Source organism: Pelobates fuscus, chromosome 4, assembly GCF_036172605.1.
Source record: "Pelobates fuscus isolate aPelFus1 chromosome 4, aPelFus1.pri, whole genome shotgun sequence".
Classification (NCBI taxonomy): domain Eukaryota; kingdom Metazoa; phylum Chordata; class Amphibia; order Anura; family Pelobatidae; genus Pelobates; species Pelobates fuscus.
The window spans coordinates 204,502,975-204,527,967 of NC_086320.1; the positions used below are offsets into that span (position 1 = coordinate 204,502,975).

Here is a 24,993-nt window from a genome sequence, read left to right on the forward strand (position 1 = left end):
TGGTGGTCCAGTGGTAAATCATCCCTGGAGGTCCGATGGGGGAGCATTGTGGTCTGCACCAATATCAGGTGCTCACAATTTTAAAAGCTCCCTTGAAGTCCTGCTCTCTGTCAATGACCCAGATCACTGGTTGCAGTGCTCTGGACCATTCATATGCACCAGAGGACCATTAGAGGGGTCTTAACATGGTCTACACCCAATACTGGTATAGAAAATGACACTCCGAGCATGAGGCCAGTAGAGCAGACCGTCCGAGAAACTGCAAACAGATAGTAATATGTTTAGTATATGCCTCACTGGGTGTCCTCTCCTTCTAATGCAGGTTATTTTGTAGTTCAAATCATTCAGTGCTGTTTTAAGCAAAAACTATAAAGAGAATGTAAAAAATACTGTAAATTAATGAAGCCAAAATCAAATAAAATGCATTAAAGGCACACCTCTAAAGTACTCAAGCTTCTTGGAATGCTTTATGTGTAAAGAGTGTGGCCTGTTTTTAGATAAAAAGTGGAGATTTCAAAAGAGACTGGCATTTTTATAAATTAACCTGGTTACACCCCCTGACTTTCAAGCAGACAGCAGATCCTGTTACTTCCTGATTTGTTTAGCTCAATGGAGCTAAACTCAAGAGGCAGCAAAAGCTCAGAGCATCTGCCTTGCAAGTACTTTTCATTGAACTGCATTGGAAAGTCTGTGATTGGGCAGCCACAGAAAGTTTGGGCGGGATTAGAAGGGAGGGGTTTGCAAAAGAAGCAGACAAGAAAAATACAGCTTTTTTACATAAATTATGCCCCAATGAAAAACATGATGTATGTTTTATTTTGGGGGAATATCTACTAAACAGTGTTTTTATTTATTTTGCATGTCAGCAGTATTTTTTGCCCCAGTAGTCCTTTAAAGGTCTAAATGTTATATTTTTAAATAAAAGCGTTGCATTGAGTGGTCTAGATGACATATTAAATAATTTTAAAAATGTATTTAAATTAAATCAATTGGAAATCTTAGCCAAACATATTAAATCAAGGCTTAAGTTATAACATATGCATATTTTGGAAAGTGGCAGACAGAAAAGTATATCCCAGTATATCCTGTATTCTTAGTGTCAATAGGTTATATACTACTAAAGTGTTCATTGACAGCAGTTCTGTCACTGGGTTTATTTATAGCCATGGATTTGTTAAACAGGTTTACTGTCCACTGTCGAGTTGCTAGATCTGGTGAGCTCTTTATCTCTTAATAGCAATCATGCCTTTCTCAGAGAGAATCTGAAGACAATGTTTACAGAAGGCTCCAAAACCCTAGTAATGAATGTCCCAAGAAAGGAGACAAACATCTCAAACAATGACTATGGTGACTTGGACATGGAAAATGGAAATTTTACCAATATATATGCTTTTCTTAATACCGTCTTGCAACGGATCAAATCCAATTGGCCTGTCTATTCTTGGGCTTTTGCCTATAAGTCGCTTGATGGGCCCAGGAAATCTTACAGCAGGTGTGCTGCCTGCTATTTATTTAGCCTTGGAACATATTGACAGACAACCAAGCATCATAAAGGATTATAAACTAAAATTAACATTCACGGATACACAGGTAAAGTGTTCATATATATCTAGAAGAAGAAAATTGATGGTATAACTATAGCAGACAAATATTCAGGATATTAAAGCCATATGCAGAATATAAATTCTTTATTATAAATGTAGAGATTACAGTTTAACACATAACATAGTGTTGATGAATTGCTTAGCAATGAAAAGAGGTGAGAAAAAAGCAAATAACCCCCTTGCGGGGATACGATAAGTGTGTCCAGATGAAAAGAGGTGATAAAAATATTCTGTAAAAGTGAATTCATATATCTAGTGGAGGAACTGTAGGCAGCATGCAGTGTATTGTATGTATTGTTTTTAAGAATGTCTTCTTTATTTTGGTATTAAATTTGTTAGAATGTTTAAGAGTGTGTGTGTGTGTGTGTGTGTGTGTGTGTCTATGTGTTGTTTTATATAATTTTGTGACAGCAATAATTCTTGCACAAAACACTAATTCTGTTTGTATAGTTCTCAAATTAACCAAATGGGCCACAACTGCTTAAGAACCATGAGGGAAGGGTATTTATAATAGGAGAAAGTTCTTAAGGTGGTTTGATCACAGCGAGAAGCAATGGAATGTTCCATATTGATAGCTCCACGTTTGCAGCTTTGGCCCATTATTGCTGGTTTATAAATAACTTCTATCAAGTCAATCAAGAGGCTTTTCCATTAATGCATCTGTGCAAAAGAAGGAATATTCAGATTCTAGTCTATTTCTAGTGCTCTATCTAGAAATTAAAATGAAATTTGTATCATACATTTATCATGCAAAGCGTTACATGTAAATTACATTTTTTATTGTTCAAACCTGAGTTTTAAATTTATATTATTTTATTGGAATATATACACAGTAGATGACAAGTGAGTATGTTTAAAATCAACACCAAAAGCATATAGGTTTTCTTTCAAATATTTGTTATTTTGAAATAGATTGAATTATATGAGAAAAAATTATAATAAACAATGTAATAAACTGTTTCATGTAATAATCATAAATTTAAATGAAGATACATAACCAAAATATGTTGGAAGATTTCAGAAACTTGAAGCAGTTACAGTATATTGATCTATAATACGCATTTACAATATCTATAGAGTAATAATGTAACTGAGGGAGAGAAAAGAAAAGGGAAAAAAAGGGAAAAGAAAAGGGGAAATAAAAAAATTAAATATTATGTCCACGAAGAATCCCAACAAAAATAGAAAAAAAGGTTAAAAAAAAAAAAAGAATATGTACAATGAATAGATATAAGATGGTCATGCTTTCTATAATTTATTTGGTCAATATTGAGATGGGAAAAAAAGGTTAAAGAAAAAATTTAGAAAATTAAACAATTTTATTTGGCCAGGTGGGTACTAAATTAAATTTAAATTTAATCTTCATTGGCTTTTCCCATTCAGACAAGTCGAGTCGTAAAAGGACATTACTGGCTGATGGTATGAGGAGAGCAAGCTTGCATCTTTTGTTTTCAAATAAGTGAGTAAGAATATTGGTGACTTTTGGAGTAGCAGCCAATTTCAACAGGTGGGGAATAGCCGAGGGGGCTGAAATGAGTAGATGACCCAACATAACGCGTTTATGATATGCTAGGTCATCCGGGAAATGATTAAGGAGACACATACTGGGGGTTAAATCGATTGAAAATTCTGTTAAGGAGATAATTAATTCTAAAATGTTTGGCCAATAATTTAGAATTTTTAGACATATCCATTAAATGTGAGAAAGGGTACCCGTTTGGCCACATCCCTTCCAAAACACAATTTAGATTTGGAAAGATTTAGTCTATATAATTTAAAGGGAGAAAAGTACCATCTATATAATAATTTCGGACGAGTTTCCAAATGGATAATATTTGGAGTAATCCCCTTTAAAGCGTATATTAAATGATGCCACTCCGACACCGTAAACATCTATATTTTATGTTCTTAAGATAGAAGACAAATCAAAAACTATGGAAAAGAATTCTGTATGAAGGTTACGAAGGAGAAATAATGGAATTGCAGTGTAATGTATGTGATAATTCTGTTTGGAAAAAGATATACGATCCTGACTTATTGTAGTATTTACAAAAGATAGCACATATTTTCTGTTCTAGCTTTAAAACTTACAAAATCTGTTTTCACATGCTTTGAGCTTGGTAGCTTCCTTGGTTCTAGTCAAATTTTCCTCCTGACATGATCCTAGATGTGATATTGAAAATGTATATATTTATTTATTGTAATTTTTTTTTTTTTTTTTTTTAAGTATGGTCCAATAATGAATAGACTTCTGAGTATATGATGCCTCAAAGGTATCTTTGCATTCTGCATTGAAAAATCATATTAGTGTAGATAACATTTAGCTTTATAATCTGCAGTCCTCATTGCCCAGGTTTTGCTAGTATTTCCATTGGAATTAACCAGGTAAATACATAAATCCTGGATTGTTGGTGGGCAATAAGCCCTGGTTTGGGAACGACTGGTCTACAGTGTTTACGTTTATAAGGCAGCTATTCATAAACAATGGTTTGGGCTGATAGAACACCTAATGTGCAGGTTGTCAGATACAGCAGTTAATTTGGAAGAATACAGTGTTTGCAAACTATATGCCATGAAGATTAATTTCCTCCTAGTTTGATTGTACATTCAGAAAGATGTCTATGCCAATACACAGGTGTCAAAAACAATGCATGTGTTGCAGATGTTTGTCCTCTCTACTTATACATTCAAATGTGTTTAAGTGTTGTAGTTCTTTTTACATCCGTTGTACCTCAGATAATATGCCATAGATGTTCCTCAATTTGGAGCAGGTGTTCTCATAGAACCTCATAAAACTACTCTTAAAAGCATGTACTGTATGGATGTTGTTCTCAAAAACCTAGTTCCTAATGAAAGCAGCATGATATTGTCCTGAGTCTCACACTTCAACCCATGTTCTGTAGTAGAACAGGAGAAACAATTGGAAACAATTGCAAATGTAGATTACGCGTCATCTGATATAATAGTACACCAAAGAAAATAATCTCCATAGATAACTGCTACCTCTTTTTTTTAAGGTTTTTCTTCTTAGTGTTAAATAGTATAAAACTCGACATGCTGTTCAGTTGGTCAGCATCAGTGAACATGAATTCAAGAATTGCTAACAGTATTTTAGCTAACTCAAAGGTCACACATTTAGGAAGTCAGTACAATTATACAGCCATTCAGATGAGTGGATTTAGCATACTTTTCCACTTAAGGGAACTGAATTACAAAGTCACAGACACTTAGATTGTGGACCATGTCATGCTTGTCAAGAGCTAATTGTAGCTTTCTAAAACTCCTATATTACCTTGTCTATTATTAGAACAGCTGTTTCACTTGAAATACTGAACCTTAAAGATTCAATGAAACACTTTCCAGAACCACATTGCAGAATTTATATGTGATAAACAAAAACTTTTATAAATATTTCTTTATAGCCCCACTGTCATACAATAACTGTAGTTGTATAAAAAAACTTTAAAAAAGTGCTTGGTGGACAAGGGATTTACTGTGGGGAGTGTGGATTTTTTTTTCATTTGTTTTCACATTTACTCCAGGATATGGATATACTATATGGGTCCTTGTCAAGGCTTTCTTCTTTCTGTGCTGTAGAAGATCTGAGCTTTCCAGGCAGATTTTATTTTTCACAAAAATCATACTATGCTTCTAGTCTTTTTGTGTGGATTATTCACACAATGCATAGAGGTGTTTTTCAAGGTCTATAACCTGGCTATAAATAATCCCTCGATTTGGCTATAAACTATAAGCTACCTTTGTGGTAGCTACAGCTGTCTGCAGGGTTTCTGGAAACAGATGAGTTGAGCTCGATATTGTGGATGGTTGTAGCACATTTCAGGAAATTCACTTTAATAGATAGGTAAAATTAAGTGAAAGAATTATAGAAATATAGTTAATATTCGGTCCCTTTCGTCTATATGATCATATGATGAAAATATTATTTGGTTAGCAAAAATACATATAAGGATTGTATGTATGTGTATTCAAAAACCTTAGTTCTAGATCAGTTTTGAATGTTTTCACGTTCTAAATGGATACACAGAAAAAGGGACCTGCATATAGACATTAACCCACACCACATATAAAAATACACAGTACATTTCTTCCTCCGGCCTTTAAACCACATTAAGTCTCGATCACACCAGTCAAAAATTATATATCTCACAAAGTGCATTCAGGATGGAAGTGAATACAAAATTAATGAAGTTTTAACTGGAGAGATATATTACAGCACTTTCCCATTTATAACCACTCACAGAGGTCCCCGGAGAAATGAAGATGAAGTGTATCAAGGAAGCAGAAACTCTGTTCCTTTTTTCCCACACATACATACTAAACTTGTTAAAGCTGCATTGCCGCAGACTAACCTACCTATACATCTATTGATTGTCTGAAATACAAGAAAAATGGTTTAAAGACTACAGAAATAGAAAGGCCATCTGTGAAATCATCACATCCAGCACACATGAGAATATTTTCCACATGGGAATAAACTAATCATACTTAATGCATATCTCATCATTTTCATTATGAAAATCATCTTCAAATATTGTCAGTGTGTGATCGTCTAGATAAAATCCAGTCAAGTTGCACCAATTTTTTTTTCCTCTGTGGAATAAAGGGGAAAAAAGCACCATTAAAAACTACAGCTCTTTGTAGTTACACTGTTTGCAAATGTTTTGACAAATTACCTGGGATCTGCCAGGTGCCCATCACCACCTCTTCTGCTGACGAAACTCCCTGCACTGAGCTAAGTGCCGTGGTGCAGGCCTTAGCTCATTGACTGAGAGTGCTCTGGTGACGTTGTCAGCCAATGAATAAGCACTGCACATTAGGTGTTTGTTCGGTGGAGGTAACAATAGCGCATAGCAGGAGTCTCAGGCTCCAGAAGAGTCTGAGACTGTGCCCAGTGGACTCCAGGTAAGTTGTCAAACTGTTTGCAAAATGGTTCAAATACTCATCCTGGGAAAGTGCCAAATTGGCATCATAACCAGTATGTATCTCTTTTATATAAATAAGACTGTGTATTCTACAAGACAAGTGGTTGTTCACTAAAAAAGCAATTGCATAAAGTTACACAATGAATTGCAAAAATGTTTGCTCTGATTTTCTCTGCTTGGTATTTTGCTGTTGATCCAAAAGAAAACAAAAAACACAGTCTGAAGTGCTTTCTGATTTTGCTACAAATAAGGGAAAAAAATATCTTTCTTGACCACAGAATAGCAGTCAGGTTCAAGAAGCTATTACCTCACAAATTAATAATTATATCCCTTAATATTATGTTTTTGCAAGTATGCTCTGATAAAACTACCTTTCCAAGCACAGAATTCCACATCCTTATTGTTCTTACTATAAAAAACACTTTCCATTGGCTTAGACTAAATCTAATTTCTTCCAGTCTAAATGTATGACCTTATGTCCTATGTGCAGTCCTGTTTATGAATAATGTAGTTAAATGTCGAATGTTTGTCATTAACATTCGTACCATGATAATAGTTCTGTATCATGTTCAAGAGAACAGATGAGATTTTCTTACACTATGTTTTTTAAATGGTATGATTGAGACATCAAAATATCACATAAAAATGTAAGTAAAACAAGATCCAATAAACTCCAATTCTTTGTTGAATCGGCCAGGAATTGGAAGATGAAGATTCACTGAGTACAATTTTTCAGAAAGAAGGGGATTCGATATCAGTTTCTGCTATGTCATAGAGATATAGTAGAACTGATTAGTGATGGTGATGTAATAATGTATATTGTATTGGTACAGGTAAAGTTCCTTAATAGTAATTGAGGAATTTGAATTCCACAGCATAACTATAGTGGCTGTTTATGTGCATCCTTTTATGTTTATTTACATAATAGAAATTTCTCTTTATTTTATAGAGAAAAAACACTAATTATTATTATGTCTTCATGCAACCACACTATGGGATGGGGGAGTGGGGGGGGGGACACTATGGAAACTGAAGCTCCTGTACCGCGGTGTGCTTTGCTTGGCCACACTACCAAAAAAGTAGGAGACACACCGGAGACCAAGGGGAATGGGGGGAAGAGAGAAAGGCACTTAGGGATGGGGAGGGGGGAAGGACACTATGGGAGAGGGGGGAGAATACTATGGGACAGGGGAGGGAAGGGACACTATGGGGGAAAGAACACTATGGGAAAAGGGGGGGACAATATGGGACAGGTGAGGGGGGAAAGAACACTATGAGACAGGGGAGTTGGGTAGAACACTATGAGATAGGGGAGGTGGGGGAAAGAATACTATGGAAGAGGGGAGGAGGTGGGAAAGAACACTATGGGGCAGGAGATGGGGCAAAGAACACTATGCTACAGGGGAGGGGCAAAGAACACCATGGGACAGGGGAGGGGGAAGAGCACTATAGAACAGGGGAGGGGGGGGAAAGAACACTATGGGACAGGCAAGGAGGGGAAAGAACACTATGCACTATGGGACAGGGGAGAGTGGGAAAGAACACTAAACAAGAGGGAGGGGAGAGGAACACTGGGGGGAGAGAGAGATACATTAAGGAGAGGGCACTAAGGTACAGTGTAGGGAAGGGAAAAGGACACACAGAGAAACAGGAGGGGATAGAGAGACACACAGAGGGGCTGGGGATGAATGTGATACACAGAAGAGCCTGGGGTGGAAATACAAAGGGGTTGGGGGTAAAAGATATACACAGTGGCTGGAGAAGAGGAAAAAGAGACACAGAGTGTCTTGGGGGAGATAGACGGGCTGCTGGTGAAAGAGAAACACACAAAGGAGCTGGTAAGTGTAAAAGACACAAAGGGGCTGGGAGAGAAGGATACACACAAAGGAGCTGGGGGGAGTAAGACATACAAAGGGGGGTTGTAAGAGATACACAAGGGAGGTGTAGCAAACACAATGGTGAAAATAGGGGATATAATACACTAAAGATACACTAAAGACATTTAAAAATGGGATAAGAAACAAAAGGCGGGTTAAGAGGCACACAAGTGAAGATGCTTTTGGAGGGTGGGGGAGCGCTAAAATCATCTTCGCCTGTGTACCCAAAAATCCTTGCACTTGCCCTGCACAGAGGGGAATAGGTGCTGAGATCAGTTAAATAAATAAATAAAGGGTTTTTAATGTTTATTAACTGACTTGGAGGGGTGTAAAGGTAGGGGGAAGGCAGAGAGAGCTTTAAATTAAAATTGTAAAAACAATGACCATTTTAGGAGATATTTAAATGCATTATTTTATTGTAAACAAGACCCTTGCTTTTTTTTTTACCATGTTAGAATTTGCTTGTGAAGGTCTTGATGGTGATCGCAGTTGCGTTGCATGATCAATAATAATCCTTATTGAACCTGATTGTTATTCGATTATCATGCTAGCAATAGCTATAAATGGGATACACTTAAAATAAAATATTACTTGAATTTAAATCATAAAAGGAGTGTATATAAAGAAATATAAAAGTTTAGATTGTATAGAATCATTTTCATGGTTGTGGATTTGATAGGTCAAGCAATGTTTAGTACACATATTTTTTATTTGGGATGTTGCTTCATCTAGGTTTATATTAACCAGACAGTTTGTTTTATGTCTCCTTTTCCCATTCTCACTCTATAAAATGGTCATACCTAGTTGTCTGCTCTATGACAGGCCTGCACAACCTGCAGCCCCCCCAGATGTTTTGAACTATAACTCCCATGATTCCCTGCCTATCAGTTTCATTAACCCCTTAACGACGAGTGGCGGACTAGGGAATGCGTTAATGACGAGTGACGGACCTCGTCCGTCACCCGTTAAAATTAACCCCAGATCGCAGCAATCGCGGCGATCGTGGGGTTAATGGTGCTCCGGTCTGCCTCTACATTAGAGGCAGACCGGGAGCACCGGATCCGGCTGCCCCAGTACATGTGCCCGCTCTGACAGCATGCCAGAGCGGGCACATGTGCTTAGTATACTCACCTCCGCCTCCCTGCACTTCCGGGTTCACTGTGAAGTGCCGGGAGACGGATCTTCAGTGATCCTGCCCCCTGGTGGAAAGAAAACATAGTCAAATTAAAATCCAACCCCCCTTTACCCCTCCTTTACCCATTTTAATAAAAAATTAACCCCTTCCCTGCCAATTGATCACTGACTACAGTGATCAATTGGCAGGGATTACATTTTACTATGATCTGATTTTTTTTTTAACCCCTGAGGGTTAATTCTTTTTGTTTTTTAACCCTCAGGGGTTCAATTTATTTTATTAATTAATTTAAATATTTTAAAATGATAAATTTAGCTAGCTGGGGAGGGTGGAAGTTAGTGGGGAAATGGGGGATTTAGTATTAGGCTAACTAGGGGTTAACGTTAAAAAAAAGTTTAAAAATAAGCTTTAAAAAGTTAAAAAATTAAGTTAAAAAAAGTTTTAATAACGTTTAAGTAAAAAATTTAAAAAAGTAAACCCTTTACCCAGTCCAAATAAAAATTAACCCCTTCCCTGCCAGTCGATCACTGCATACAGTGATCAAAATACAGATCACAGTATTATACTGTGATCTAATTTTTTTTAACCCCTGACGATTAACTTTTATTTATTTTTTATCCCTCAGGGGTTAAATTTATTTAATTAACTAATTTAAATATTGTATAATTAAATATTTTGCTAGCTGGGGTGGGTGGGAGTTATGGGAAAATGGGGAATTTACTGTTAGTGCTGCTTACTGCTAGTTAGGGGTTAACGTAAAAAAAAGCTTAGAAAAATGTTAAATCTGTAAAAAAAAGTTTTACGAAAGTTTAGGAAACTTTAAAAAAATTAATAAGCAAAACAAAAGTTTAAAAAATAGTTTTAAAAAGTAAAAAAAGTTTTAAAAAGTAAAAAAATACATTTAATAACGCTCATTACCACTACACCTGGTACAAGCTAGCGGAAAAATGATCCCACGCTAAGGTTCAAAATATGCCTTTTGAAATACCCTGGGATGTCTTCTTTAAGAAATGGTATGGCTTTATGGGGTATTTGGTTTATATAGCCTGGTAAAATACTCTAAAATGGGACATGGGCACAGCGTAAAAATTTAAAGTTTGAAAAAAATGGAATGGCTGTGTCCCAAATGTGCCCCTCCGATGTCCACATATACCTGGCAAAGGTACATACGGGGGTATTTTTGTACTCAGCAGACATAGCTGAGCAACATATGAAGTATTATACAGTGGTAGTACACATATGGTTTGCAAAATATACTGTGCAAACTCCCTTTGTGTGTCAAAAAGGCAGAAAAAAACGCTTATAACCACTACACCTGGTACACGCTAGCGGAAAAATGATCCCATGCTAAGGTTCAAAATATGCCTTTTGAAATACCCTGGGGTGTCTACTTTAAGAAATGGTAGGCCTTTGTGGGGTAGTTTGAATTTAAAACCTGCAAAGATGCTTGGAAATTGCACATAGGCCCGGCGTCAAAATTCAAAGTTCGGTCAAAACTGATATGGCTTGGTCTCCTATATGGCACTGTAGCTTCACAAAATAGTGCAATAGACATACAATGGGGGTGTCCTTTTACTCAGAAGACTTAGCTGAGCATAATTTGGGGGGTTTGAACTTAGTGGCACACATGAAATATACAAAATGCCCAGCAAAAATGCAATCCGTATGTAAAAAATGCACAAAATTATTTTTTACCACATACTTTGGCATGTAATGGTAAAAAAATGGGGGCATGTTAAGGCACAATATGCACCTTATGAGATACCCTGGAGTGTCTACTTTTACAAATGGTAGGCCTTTGTGGGGTGTTTTTGAACAGTCAAACTGTTATAATACCCCAAATGGAAGCATAGGCTCATTAAATCCCTCTCTCAAAATTCTACTGTGAATACTGAAAAGGACAGGTCTCCTATATGGCACTGTAGCTTCACGAAATAGTGCCAAAGACATACAATGGGGGTACCGTTGTACTCAGCAGAAGTAACTGAACACATAATAAAACTTTGTACAGGAATAGCACACACCAACTTTACAAAATACACATGAGAAGTTCTTTGTTATAAGTTTGTGTGCGAAAACCCAAAAAAAACACAATTTTACTCCAATATTTAGCAGAGGTTGGCAGTAAAATGGCTATGTAGAAAGTGTCAAAACAACCTTAGGTAAATAGCCTGTGGTGTCTACTTTATATAAATATATACTTTTGTGTGGCAATTTTGTTTTCTTTTATGGCTATTAGGCTTACAAGACAAACATACCAAATTCTAAAATCGCTCCACATAAAAAGTTTATTTTACTCCTTGTGCTTTGTGACCTGTAACTACCAAAAAAAAACTTAAAATCCCAGACACATTATATATTCTGTAATTCAGAACAACTAAATGAATTTATTTTTAATTACTTTCCTTAACCTGCACTAATTATGTACACATTATTATTGCAAAAACTGTAAAAAAACACACAAAAATTCATTTTTTTGCATATTTCTGTGTTTTTTTTTATAATAAATAAGCATTTATATATATATATATATGTGTTACATCAAATTAAAGCCCTTTCTGTCCTTTAAAAAACGGTATATAATATGTGTTGGTGCAATAAATTAGTAAAATGCAAATTGCAGTTGAACGCAAATAGCAAAAAATGCAAAAAATGCCGTTGTCATTAAGTGAAAGACAAGCTTCTGAAGCTCTGTCCTTAAGGGGTTAAAAAAACATGGGTGTTGTCTAACGGTTTCATGAAATGTATCATGGGTGTTGGCTATCTGTTTTTTTTTTTCACAGAATCTTGAGCGTTGTAGTTCAAAACATCTGGGGGGCTGCAGGTTGTGCAGACCTGTTCTGTAATCATGTGACTGTGTCATGGTTGTCACTAGGGGGAAATTAGGGTTGCATAAAAAAACTGCAGCACTGATGTTGCTATAGCAACCATATTTCATTCTTTGAACTATACAGATTATAAGACTTTCTTATCTGTCAATATTCAGGGTTTTTTTTATATTATTAAACAAAACTACAAAATGCATCAAAATTAAAATCTTCTGTACGTATGTAACATATGTCTAAAAAAACAAATCTGTCTAAAAATAGATTGCTACTAAGGATACTTTAATAGTATATGCAGTAGCTGTGGCAAAATTAAGAAAATAATGTGTATGCATATATAAAACAAAATGCTTTTTTTTTTTTTAAATAAGCGAAATACCATGGGATGTGGTAACTATTTTACAATTAAACATATAAATATACACAAAGATGAAATTGTATGCTCTTATTTCTACTATTGTTAATAATACTGCTAATAATAATTAAATCATGCATTCCAAAAACCTTTCTGCATTTTAGTTAACTTTTTCACTCCTCTCCTCTATACTAAACTATTACAAATGCATTTACAATTCATATTCAGTAAGATAGATATAAAAAAATAATACAAATCTAAAATGACTTGTCTGTCATCCCTGCAGTGATAAAAATCTGCCAACATTTCTTGGTCACAAGGCATGATCTCTGAAATGTTTTTCGCGATAAACGACAATTGACTAAATACAAATTTGTTGGAATGTACGAATAACTAACAAAGTGGTTCTTTTGAGCTGCAGTTGTAACATGAGCCATCTTTAAGATTGTGTAACTTTTTGTAAATTCCATCTAGACACAGAAAACATCAAAAACAGCACAGTTTTAAAAAACTAGATCAACCCATTACAATGTGGCCATTCTACAAGTCTGCCACTAAATTATCTGCACCTTATGTTTCTTTTGTACTGGTGATTCAAAACACTGTCCACCTGTCCTCCACACTGGAATATATTTACCCTTTCTAAACACGTGTGGTCATTCAACATGTTACCAGTACAGATCTAGAAGTCAGGTGCCGAATATATATTCCGTTTAGAAATGTTGACACTGTCATCCTTCTGTAAGATCTAGGACACCTGGGAAGTTGCATTTTGGTAACCTTGCCATTTGTTGTCTTACCTACCTTACCACCTTAACTCATATATTTCTCCCTTCTCTTTCCTATTCACGCTCACTATAAAAAACCTTATCTTATTCCTCTATTTCCCTATTCATGTAACTCTCAAAGAGAGTATTTTAACACAGGGGAACGCAGGGTTATGGTGGCATAGGACAAGTGAGAGTTAGCATTAGGGATGCTCCAGCCTTCAAGATACTGTGAACTGTAGATTCTATTACTCTCAGTAAGGCTTTTCAGCTCTGTTACTGCGTCACTCAAAAGACACTCCATATATAATACATTCAGTACGTACCAAAACATTAGCTGTGTGAAACAATCAAAATTATGAGTATATACCATACAAGATGATTTTAATTAAACATTTTGGAATAAGGGTTTTGAGAGAACCAAACAAAATATGTTGGCGTCACGTGTCAGTCAACTTTGTTCATTCACATTTATTTAAAAAATAAAATAAAAAATAATGTAATTTATAATAGAATAGAAACATACTATAAATATAAATATATATATTACTACTTTATTGTTTATATTGTTACTCTATGTTACTTTATACAAAGTTAGGTAACATAGAGTAACAATATAAACAATAAAGTAATAATATATATTTATATTTATTGTATATTTCTAAAATGCCATTTTGCTTCAACTCTCACTGACTATTTCTTTCCACTTCTCTTAGTTTATAAATTTCTGTTAATTCCTTATGGTTAGAAAGAAAAAGAAAGATTAGGCTGACTAAATAAAGCTGTAATGGTGCAATGTAAGCTAACATTATTTGCATGAATTAATCATATGTGTGCTTTAATTCTTGCAAGTAAAGTAAGAAGCATGATTGACTAGTGGCATGTACATAATGTAGCTTATCATAACGTTTTAATTTCATTTGCTATGTATCTTAGAAAATATATGCTGTTATAAAATGATCTCATCAATCAATATGACATAGCCATGAGCTTTTGTCTGCCATTCTCATATTCAGAGCTTATAAAAGTCTCAATGAAATGTTTCCAAGAAACTGGAGCAATTTTATAAAGTATAAGACACTAACAGACTGGTCTTTTTCTAAATATAGATTACCTGTAATTTTTAGTTTGTATTCTTTTATTTTGTTATGCATGCTCTAAATTGGACAGTATAACTTCATAACAAAGAGTGGTGTACAAAACCGATATTGTCAAACAGAATGAGAGCTTCTACTTTATTGAGAAGACAAGCATGATCCTAAGCCATAAGGGGACCCAAAGAAGTGTCAAACAATTCACAGATGGTTTAATGCTTTTCTGGGGGTGGCACCAGATAGCTATTAACACAATAACCACTACATTAGTTATGCATGCTCGACTGGTTATTGTGTTTATCTGTGATAGATTATCTACTACCCTTCAACTGTGTGGCATGAAATAAAAAAGGTTGTATTCAATACAAAATGTATTTACTATCTAAACATAATACTATTGTTGTATGGCATGTCTGCTCTACACAGAATCCATTTTTCAACTAATTGCGTAGTACACTCCAACTCTAACTTTCATAATAGAAGGCAACCCAAACTAATAGAATAATCAACAGAAGTATGTACAATAAAACTTAACATTTATTAACATTATTAAAAAGGTAATCCAAATGGCGCAAGTGGTGATTAGCACCAAAAAGGGTCTTTACTAAAGCGTTTAGGGTCTAGACAGAGTAATTAAATTAATAATACCATTAGTATCTACTCTAAATGTAACGTGACAGCCAACAGTCATGTAGCTATCAAAAAATACAATGTAACTACCTGGCTCATATCCAGTACAGACAGAGGAAGAAATCGAGGGTAGAAAAAAGTATCAAACATAAATACAGTAACAGAATAGTGGTAAAGTATAAGTGAAACGTAAAATCCCTATAGTGCCTTCGTGGGCACCCCTAAGGTAGCTAAGTAAAGTAGCTAATGTGCCTTCAAGGGCACCCCTTAAAAAAGGCTAACCCCCCCCCCCCCCCCTTCCCTAACTAACTATAACTGGATAACAAGACAAAAATCAATGGTGGAAAGAAAAAAAGGAGAGAAAATATAAAATAAAATATGAGGTGGCAATCAAACTATCCATGGGATAGTTGCATATGAGGATGGCTTAGATTTCGGGAATCATTTCTATTGATACGTTTGATTGCTACCTCATATTTTATTTTATATTTTCTCTCCTTTTTTTCCCCCACCATTTCTTTTTGTCTTGTTATCCAGATACAGTTAGTTAGGGAAGGGGGTTAGCCTTTTTTATATAGGGATTTTACGTTTCACTTATACTCTACCACTATTCTGTTACTGTATTTACAAGTTTGATACTTTTTTCTACCCTCGATTTCTTCCTCTGTCTGTACTGGATATGAGCCAGGTAGTTACATTGTATTTTTTGATAGCTACATGACTGTCAGCTGTCACGTTACATTTAGAAAATCTACTAATGGTATTATTAATTTAATTACTCTGTCTAGACCCTTTAAACACTTTAGTAAAGACCCTTTGTGGTGATAATTACCACTTGCGCCATTTGGATTACCTTTTTAATAATGTTAATAAATGTTAAGTTTTATTGTATATACTTCTGTTGATTATTCTATTCGTTTGGGTTGCCTTGTATTATGAAAGTTAGAGTTGGAGTGTTCTATCTCCACTCACCTTTCATATATGTTTGTTTTGTTTATTTTTATTATATATAGGGATTATCCCCCCCCCCACAGGCCCTAATGGCACCCTGACACAGTCTCCCTTACTATGCTCTATTACTACTACTGTGTAAAGTGTAAAAGTTCAGGTTTTATGGTTAGATACATTTTGCCAAGATTATATTGTGTTTACCAATTAAAATATTTTGAAATGTTTCATTAGAACACTAGACTGAACAAAGCAAAGTGAACTGGTTAAGATATAAAAACAAATATTATCTGGATGTTACAGTCCAAATACATAAATATACACATGGCTAGATATATTGTAATGCATAGCCTCAGTTGTAATTATATACAATTCAATGTTTAGTTGATAGGTCTAACAGTATGCCCTATAAGTATTAGCACATATGTTACTTCAAGGAAGAAGTCAAATAGTATGCTACAAGAAAAAAGTGATGGAAACAGTATTTTTTCAGTTCCTAATTACAAGAGACCTGATCACACGTGTTTAAGTAATTCTAAGTATGTACAACACTGGGCAGTAACAATCAGAACGCCTGACAAAGAATTGCGAACAGAATTTACATTCAAATAAAGAATGTGCTTGGCAGCTGCATCATTTTGAATATACATAACAAAGAAAATTACACAATGTAAAATTATGCATCAGTGGAATTATACACTAAGGCCAAATGCAGTGAACAAATTAGGGACAATTTATCCTGGGAAGCGTGTGGACAAAAGGACATAATTTATTGCATATGGAGGTAGTGAACATACATAAGTGTCTGAAATGACATCATGAAGCAGAATATAATAATCTAAAACACTGCTTTAAAATACAACACCGATAAACATCATTGTAAAACCCTCTTGTGACTCATATTTAGAGAGTATCAAGCTTCAATTTTAGCTGGAATAGGCAACATAATAATCAGAAGTGTGTACATATTTTTAAAGGGGCATGACCGGTTTTCATTTATCCATTTAACGTGCTACCTGAAAAATGTATAAATAAGCAGAGAGAGAAAAAGTAAATATTGGAAAACTAGTTTTATCTCTGAGGGAACAGGTGGATTCATGAAATTTCCATGAATGCCTGTGTATTGCTCATTTTATTCTCTAATCTGCACTCTGTAATCTGTACAATGCTCTCTGGATGAGGTCAAAATGATGAGCAATGCCAAGTGATGTGCAAGAATGAATGAAAGACTTTGCTGCAGCAATTTCTTGTAGTCAGCCTTGTGCTGGATATATAGATATAACATACAGCTCTAAATCTGGTGGGGGAAGCAGATACATACAATCTTAAATTCACATTTACACACAGCCTGGCATTATGATTAATCTGGGCTAAAGGCCAAATACTTTGGGATGGTGATTAACAAGGATGCTGGGTACAACCCACCCTGCTGCAATATCTTTACAGAAACCTGACCTTGGATGTTAGGATAGTATTTTATGTTTAGATATATTTGCTAGCTCAGCCATTTAGCTAGTGCAATGTATGAAAGAAAATATTTTCAGATTATATCTGGGCACCTATCTAATTCATGGCAGAGTTTTTTTTTTTATATCAAGAGTTTTGGAAAAAATAATTACTTGTTTGAAATGAATGGGTTATGGTTTCCTATGGTATTGTTTATACATGCCTTTGTACCAAAAATTGCTTTAACATATATTTAAGTCCCCCCTCCCATAATTCCCCATATGAAAATGGATATGAAATCCATGTGGAGGATGATGTGGTCCAGTGGCAATGCTTGATGAATATGTTTTATTCTCAAGCTTTCATAATTATTGTTATTATTATAATAGTACTTTATTGTATATTTTTTTCCAAATAGTTTTCTACCATAGAGCTTTTTCAGAAGTATAACATTGGTCAACAGTATCTTATCATTGTGGCATTTTGTTTTAAGTTTGGGACTTTGCAATTCTGTATTAGAACAGTTATGGAAGTGTGTCCTTAGCACTCAATGACTCACAGCTTTGATTAAACTATCGCTTACATCTACAGTAATATACAGATGATGTTATATTGTAACAAATATTACCGCTAACAAATAAAGCAGACATTATATTCAGTATTCAGGTGCTAAAAAAACAGGAAGAATATTGACATTAGTACTCTGCATTCTTTGATTCAAATATCATGTTTGAGAAATAGTAACGCAACCTGTGACATTTGTTTCTATGGCAACCAGCTTGCGCCCATATATCAAATGTGAATATTAGTTGTCACTTTGTCCAGACATACAAATACATCTACAGATCCACATGTTATCAAATGCTTTAAAGATCGTTGTAGTTTTAAGCAAGTGTGACAAGCAGCAATGTCAATCATTCTACACATATGCTGTATTCTACTAAATAGAAATGTGTTAACTGAGTTTTGATATGTCATATAGTAACTAATAGCCAGTAAAAGCTAGCTACTTCAGGCTAGCCCAAGGTTACAATATTTACTACTGCATAAGTAAAGGGAAATCAGCAGTGTAAGTGTTAATGACCAACACTGGGATCACTGTTTATGATGACTGACTATTGAGTATTTGAATGTCAGTTGCCATGGTGCAGTTGACAATCTGTCATTTAGGAGTTAAAACACTTTGTTTATGCAGTTCTGGCCACACCTCCCTCCATGTAACTTACACATTCTTCCTAAACACTTCCTATAAAGAGTCTTCTAATGTTTACACCTTCTCTATTGCACAGTATGTTTAAATTAGGGTTTCTTATCTCCTGCTCTTTTAATAGCTTGCTATATCCTGCAGAAGCCTCCTGTACGTAATTAAAGTTCAATTTACAAAGCAGGAAATAAAAACTTTAACAGTAAGTTACACCTGATTTAAAATGAAACCATATTGTTTTTATGCAGGCTGTGTCACACATAGCCAGGGGAGGTGTGGCTAGGGCTGCATGAACAGAAACAAAAATGATTTAACTCCTAAATGGCAGTGAATTGAACAGTAAGAGTTCAGAGGCATTATCTATACACATAAACTGCTTCATTAAGCTAAAGTTGTTTTGGCAACTATAGTGTCTCTTTAACCCCTTAAGGACACATGACATGTGTGACATGTCATGATTCCCTTTTATTCCAGAAGTTTGGTCCTTAAGGGGTTAATCTATGTTTAAATCAGCTCAATTCAGCTGAAACAACTAACTTGAAATTATGGTTTATCAAGTGATTTTCCTTTTTCGACAGGTTGGAAAATCAGATTCTCCTAAATAGACTGCTATGATATCAAACAAGTAGAGATTCAAATGTTCATAGCAACTGAGAGGCATTAACTCAATAGATCACTATTAACAAATTCAAGAACTAGATTAGACAAATAGCTTCCCTAATTACATCTTATATGTTCCTCCCTATAAAAAAAAAACATTTTGAAACCCCTTTTCAGATGTTTTTTGATTGAACATTTGCTTTGATATTCTGCTTACAATGAACTAAAAGGCATCATAATTACACTTTTCTCCACTGCTATACAAACACCTTATTTTGGCTAATTACAACAGTAAAAGATCTCATTACAAACATTGTGAGATGAAAGAAAAGACTGTAACTGATAAAGTCATCCATGTAGTACAAAGCTAATACTGGCTAAAATCAGTTTCTTTATACAGTTTCCTTATACAAACCGTATGAATATGTTTATTAGTATAGAAGATATTTACACCATTTACAATTATAAAAAAAAAAATAGTGTGCAAAAAGTGAAAATAACATCAACTCCTTCAATTAAGTTTTTTGTCATAAAAGACATTTCAGGCTGAAGTTAACACCAATTATTAATGCTTTAAAGCAGGCTTCCCCAAACTCCGGCCCTCCAGATGTTGCTGAACTACAACTCCCATGATTCTCAGCCTATCTATTTCATTGATAGATTCATGGGAGTTGTAGTTCAGCAACATCTGGAGGGCCGGAGTTTGGGGAAGCCTGCTTTAAAGGATACAAAACATTGAAAAAAAAATTCTATTAAAAATAAAAAGATAACTTTAAAGTTCCAAGTTCTGCAGAGAACTCGCTATGGGAACACAGAGGATATCCTGTAAATCCTTACCTATCTGGTGTTTATGGGATATGTTGTTCTTATCCCAGCTCTAGTTTTATTTATGAAAATACAATATTACAACTGCAGTACAACCACACAGCTATGGCAAGCCTGCAAGATGATGCATGCATTTATTATACATGCACTGCAAAACTTCCTTCATGATGTGTTTGAGTGGGGGAGGTTTTGCTAATTTTTGCAGTTATAAGCAGCATCAGGTGGAAATTGTGGAAGGGGTGGTTACTAAATCCCAAAAAACTACAGCTTAAAAACTGTGTTGAATAAACTATATTGTTACAGTCCAGCACACCAGTTAAGAGACTGCTAATAAGATTCTCTCAAAGGACACAAAGGAACAGTAATAGTACTTAAAAATACTATGAATATTAATAATATTCTTGGGATTCTTGGGCGTTGATTTAAGGTCTGTCCAGATTAGGAAGCAGATGGAAATCTTTCAACCAATCCTGGTAATATATTTTTTTTCAATAACAGTACGGAGCAATATGTCCATGAATGAAATGTGAATTAATCTGTTGTCTAAGCTAAAAGCTGCAGGCAACTTCGACCAATACTGTTATAGGCTGCCTCCATTTCACATTAGACATCTTAAACAATTAGGTATCAAGCTCAGTTAGCTTGTATTGCACTTAATCTTTTCATGTTGCCACTCATTTTGCTCTTTGTTTAATATATAATCTTTATTGAAGTTTTTTTTTTTACATACATTGTTTCAATAAAGTATGTAAAAGAAACGGAGGTTAGATTATATTTTAGCAATAAAACACCTCGCAACCATTTATGCACAATTGCAATCATTGCTAATAAACATAGAAACATAGAAACATAGAATGTGATGACAGATAAGAACCATTAGGCCCAACTAGTCTGCCCAATTTTCTAAATACTATCATTACGGTTTTATGAAGCACAGGTCATGTCAAACTAACTTGATTGCGTTCTACGAAGAAGTAAGTAGAAGTATAGATCAGGGTGTTGCAGTGGATGTGATCTATTTGGATTTTGCCAAGGCATTTGATACAGTTCCACACAAAAGATTAGTGTTCAAACTCAAGGAAATCGGTCTCGATGAAAATGCTTGTTCTTGGGTAGAACATTGGCTTAAAAACAGAATACAAAGAGTTGTCGTTAATGGTAAATTTTCAAGCTGGACAGAGGTGGCAAGTGGTGTCCCTCAGGGGTCTGTTCTGGGACCCCTTCTATTTAACATTTTTATAAATGATCTTGAAGACAGCATTGAAAGTCATGTTTCAGTGTTTGCAGATGACACAAAACTTTGTAAAATAATACAATGTGAGCAAGATATTACTTTGCTGCAGAAGGATTTAGATAGACTGGAGGACTGGGCACTCAAATGGCAGATGACATTTAATGTTGAAAAATGCAAAGTTATGCACTTCGGCGTAAAGAATACACAAGCAACGTATACCCTTAATGGAAGTGAATTAGGGATAACAACACACGAAAAGGACTTGGGAATTGTTATAGACAACAAACTATGCAACAATGTGCAATGTCAATCAGCAGTGGCCAAGGCCAGTAAGGTATTGTCATGCATGAAAAAGGGCATTCATTCTCGGGACGAGAATATCATTTTGCCTCTCTATAAATCACTGGTAAGACCACATATTGAATATGCTGTGCAATTTTGGGCACCTGTTCTAAAGAAGGATATCATGGCACTAGAAAAAGTGCAGAGGCGGGCTACAAAATTAATAAAAGGAATGGAACATATCAGCTATAAAGAAAGGTTAACAAATTTAAACCTATTTAGTTTAGAAAAACGTCGCCTGAGAGGGGATATGATAACATTATACAAATATATTCGGGGCCAATACAAACCATTGTGTGGAAATCTATTCACAAACCGGACTTTACATAGGACACAAGGCCATGCGTTTAGACTGGAAGAAAGAAGATTTCGTCTAAGGCAAAGGAAAGGTTTTTTTACTGTAAGAACAATCAGAATGTGGAATTCTCTGCCTGAAGAAGTGGTTTTATCAGAGTCCATACAGATGTTCAAACAGCTACTAGATGCATACTTGCAAAGACAGAATATTCAAGGATATAATCTTTCAATGTAGGGTAATAACTGCTTGATTCAAGGATAAATATGACTGCCATTCTGGGGTCAAGAAGGAATTTTTTGTCCTAGCTTGTTGCAAAATTGTGCTTCAAACTGGGGTTTTTTTTTTTTTTTGTTTGTTTTTTTGCCTTTTGGATCAACAGCAAAAAACAGGTGTGAGGAAGGCTGAACTTGATGGACGCAAGTCTCTTTTCAGCTATCTAACTATGTAACTATGTAATTAGTCCCTGGCCTTAGTTAGGATAGCCTTATGCCTATCCCACGCATGCTTAAACTCCTTTACTGTGTTAACCTCTACCACTTCAGCTGGAAGGCTATTCAATGCATCCACTACCCTCTCAGTAATTATAATGATATTATTTTTAAACCTTTGCCTCTCTAATTTAAGACTATGTCCTCTTGTTGTGGTAGTTTTTCTTCTTTTAAATATAGTCTCCTCCTTTACTGTGTTGATTTCCTTTATGTATTTAAATGTTTCTATCATATCCCCCCTGTCTCGTCTTTCCTCCAAGCTATACATGTTAAGATCCTTTAACCTTTCCTGGTAAGTTTTATCCTGCAATCCATGAACAAGTTTAGTAGCCCTTCTCTGAACTCTCTCTAAAGTATCAATATCCTTCTGAAGATACGGTCTCCAGTACTGCATACAATTGTCACGGTTGCCGGCCCGCCGCCGACAGCACCGGCGAGCCGACAACCGCTTCCCTGTATCCTCCGGCCATCGCGCCCGGATCCAAAATGGCACTGACCGCGTGGTCGCACCTAAACGTAGCTCCGCCCCCGAAGTTCATACTGACATGCGCGTGACGTCATGACGTCAACGCGCACACACGTTTTGGGGTCAGAAGTCGCCCTCTGACCAATCAGACCTTAGAGAGGGATATTTAAATCCCTAGCTCACCTCAGTACCTTGCCCTGTCGTGGTTTCCTGTTCCTGGTTTCCTGTTCCTGGTTTCCTGAGAGTGCTTTATCATTGTGAATCTGATTTCCTGGTATCCTGATCTTGGCTTTTCCCTGGTTATTCTGAATTCTGGTTTCCCTGACTTGGTTTGTTTAAACGGTATTGTGTATTTTCTGGCTTCCTTGACCTCAGCTTTCCCTTTGACCATTCTCTGTCTCTAGCATATTAGTCCGGCCATTCTAAGGTCCGGTTTACGCTCTGTCCTTTTATTTTCCTTTTCTTGCCTATGTATATGTTTACATAGCTTCTGCGTGCTGGACCACACTAGTAGTCGTGACAACAATACTCCATTGAGGTCTCACCAGTGTTCTGTACAATGGCATGAGCACTTCCCTCTTTCTACTGCTAATACCTCTCCCTATACAACCAAGCATTCTGCTAGCATTTCCTGCTGCTCTATTACATTGTCTGCCTACCTTTAAGCCATCAGAAATAATCACCCTAAATCTCTTTCCTATGATGTTGAGGTTAGGACTCTATCAAATATTCTGTACTCTGCCCTTGGGTTTTTACGTCCAAGATGCATTATCTTGCACTTATCCACATTAAATGTCAGTTGCCACAACTATGACCATTTTTTCTAGTTTACCTAAATCATTTGCCATTTGGCTTATCCCTCCTGGAACATCAACCCTGTTACATATCTTATTATCATCAGCAAAAAGACATACCTTACCATCAAAACCTTCTGCAATATCAAAGAGAATGGGTCCAAGTACAGATCCCTGAGGTACCACACTGGTGACAAGCCCAAGCTTCGAATATACTCCATTGACTACAACCCTCTGTTGCCTGTCACTCAGCCACTGCCTTACCTATTCAACAATATTGGAATCCAAACTTAAAGATTGCAGTTTATTGATAAGCCTTCTATGTGCAACAGTGTCAAAAGCCTTACTGAAATCTAGGTAAGCAATGTCTACTGCACCACCCTGATCTATAATTTTAGTTACCCAATCAAAAAAAATCAATAGGATTAGTTTGGCATGATCTCCCTGAAGTAAACCCATGTAGTCTCTGATCTTGAAATCCATGTGTTTTTAGATGCTCAACAATCCGATCCTTGGTTTCCATTACTTTCTCCACTACTGAAGTAAGGTTTACTGGCCTATAGTTGCCCGACTCCTCCCTACTACCTTTCTTGTGAATGGGCACAACATTCGCTAACTTCCAATCTACTGGAACTACTCCTGTTAACAATGATTAGTTAAATAAATCTGTTAATGGTTTTGCTAGTATACCACTAAGTTATTTTAATAACTTTGGGTGTATTCCATCAGGTCCCATTGACTTATTTGTCTTTACTTTTGACAGTTGAAATAGAACCTCTTCCTCTGTAAACGTGTAATAAATGACTAATTTGTCCTTTTTCCTAACTGAGGTCCCTTTCCTTCATTTTCATCTGTAAATACTGAACAAAAATATTAATTGAGGCAGTCAGCTAGACCTTTATCCTCTTCTACATACCTTCCTTCTTTTGTTTTTAATCTAACTAATCCTTGTTTTACTTTCCTTTTCTCATTTATGTATAAAAAAAATGGGTTTGTCCCCTTTTTTACTGATTGTGCTATTTTCTCTTCTGTGTGTGATTTGGAAGCTCTGATAACTTACTTAGCCTCTTTCTGCCTAATCTTATAGATAATTCTGTCTTCCTCACTCTGGTTTTTTT

The 24,993-nt window shown here is 35.6% G+C and overlaps 1 protein-coding gene across 2 annotated transcripts in view; it reads left to right on the forward strand.

Moving 5' to 3' along the window:
* Window positions 1-24,993, forward strand: part of GABBR2 (gamma-aminobutyric acid type B receptor subunit 2) — a 630,870-nt gene that overhangs the window by 49,176 nt on the left and 556,701 nt on the right. The window contains exon 1 of one of the 2 annotated variants that reach the window (XM_063451859.1): window positions 1,276-1,590. The exons of the other annotated variant lie outside the window; for it this stretch is intronic. Within the exon in view, the coding sequence (XP_063307929.1) occupies window positions 1,306-1,590 (285 nt within the window). The 5' untranslated portion in view covers window positions 1,276-1,305. Of the gene's footprint in view, window positions 1-1,275; window positions 1,591-24,993 lie in introns of those variants that run through there. 2 annotated transcript variants of the gene reach the window in all.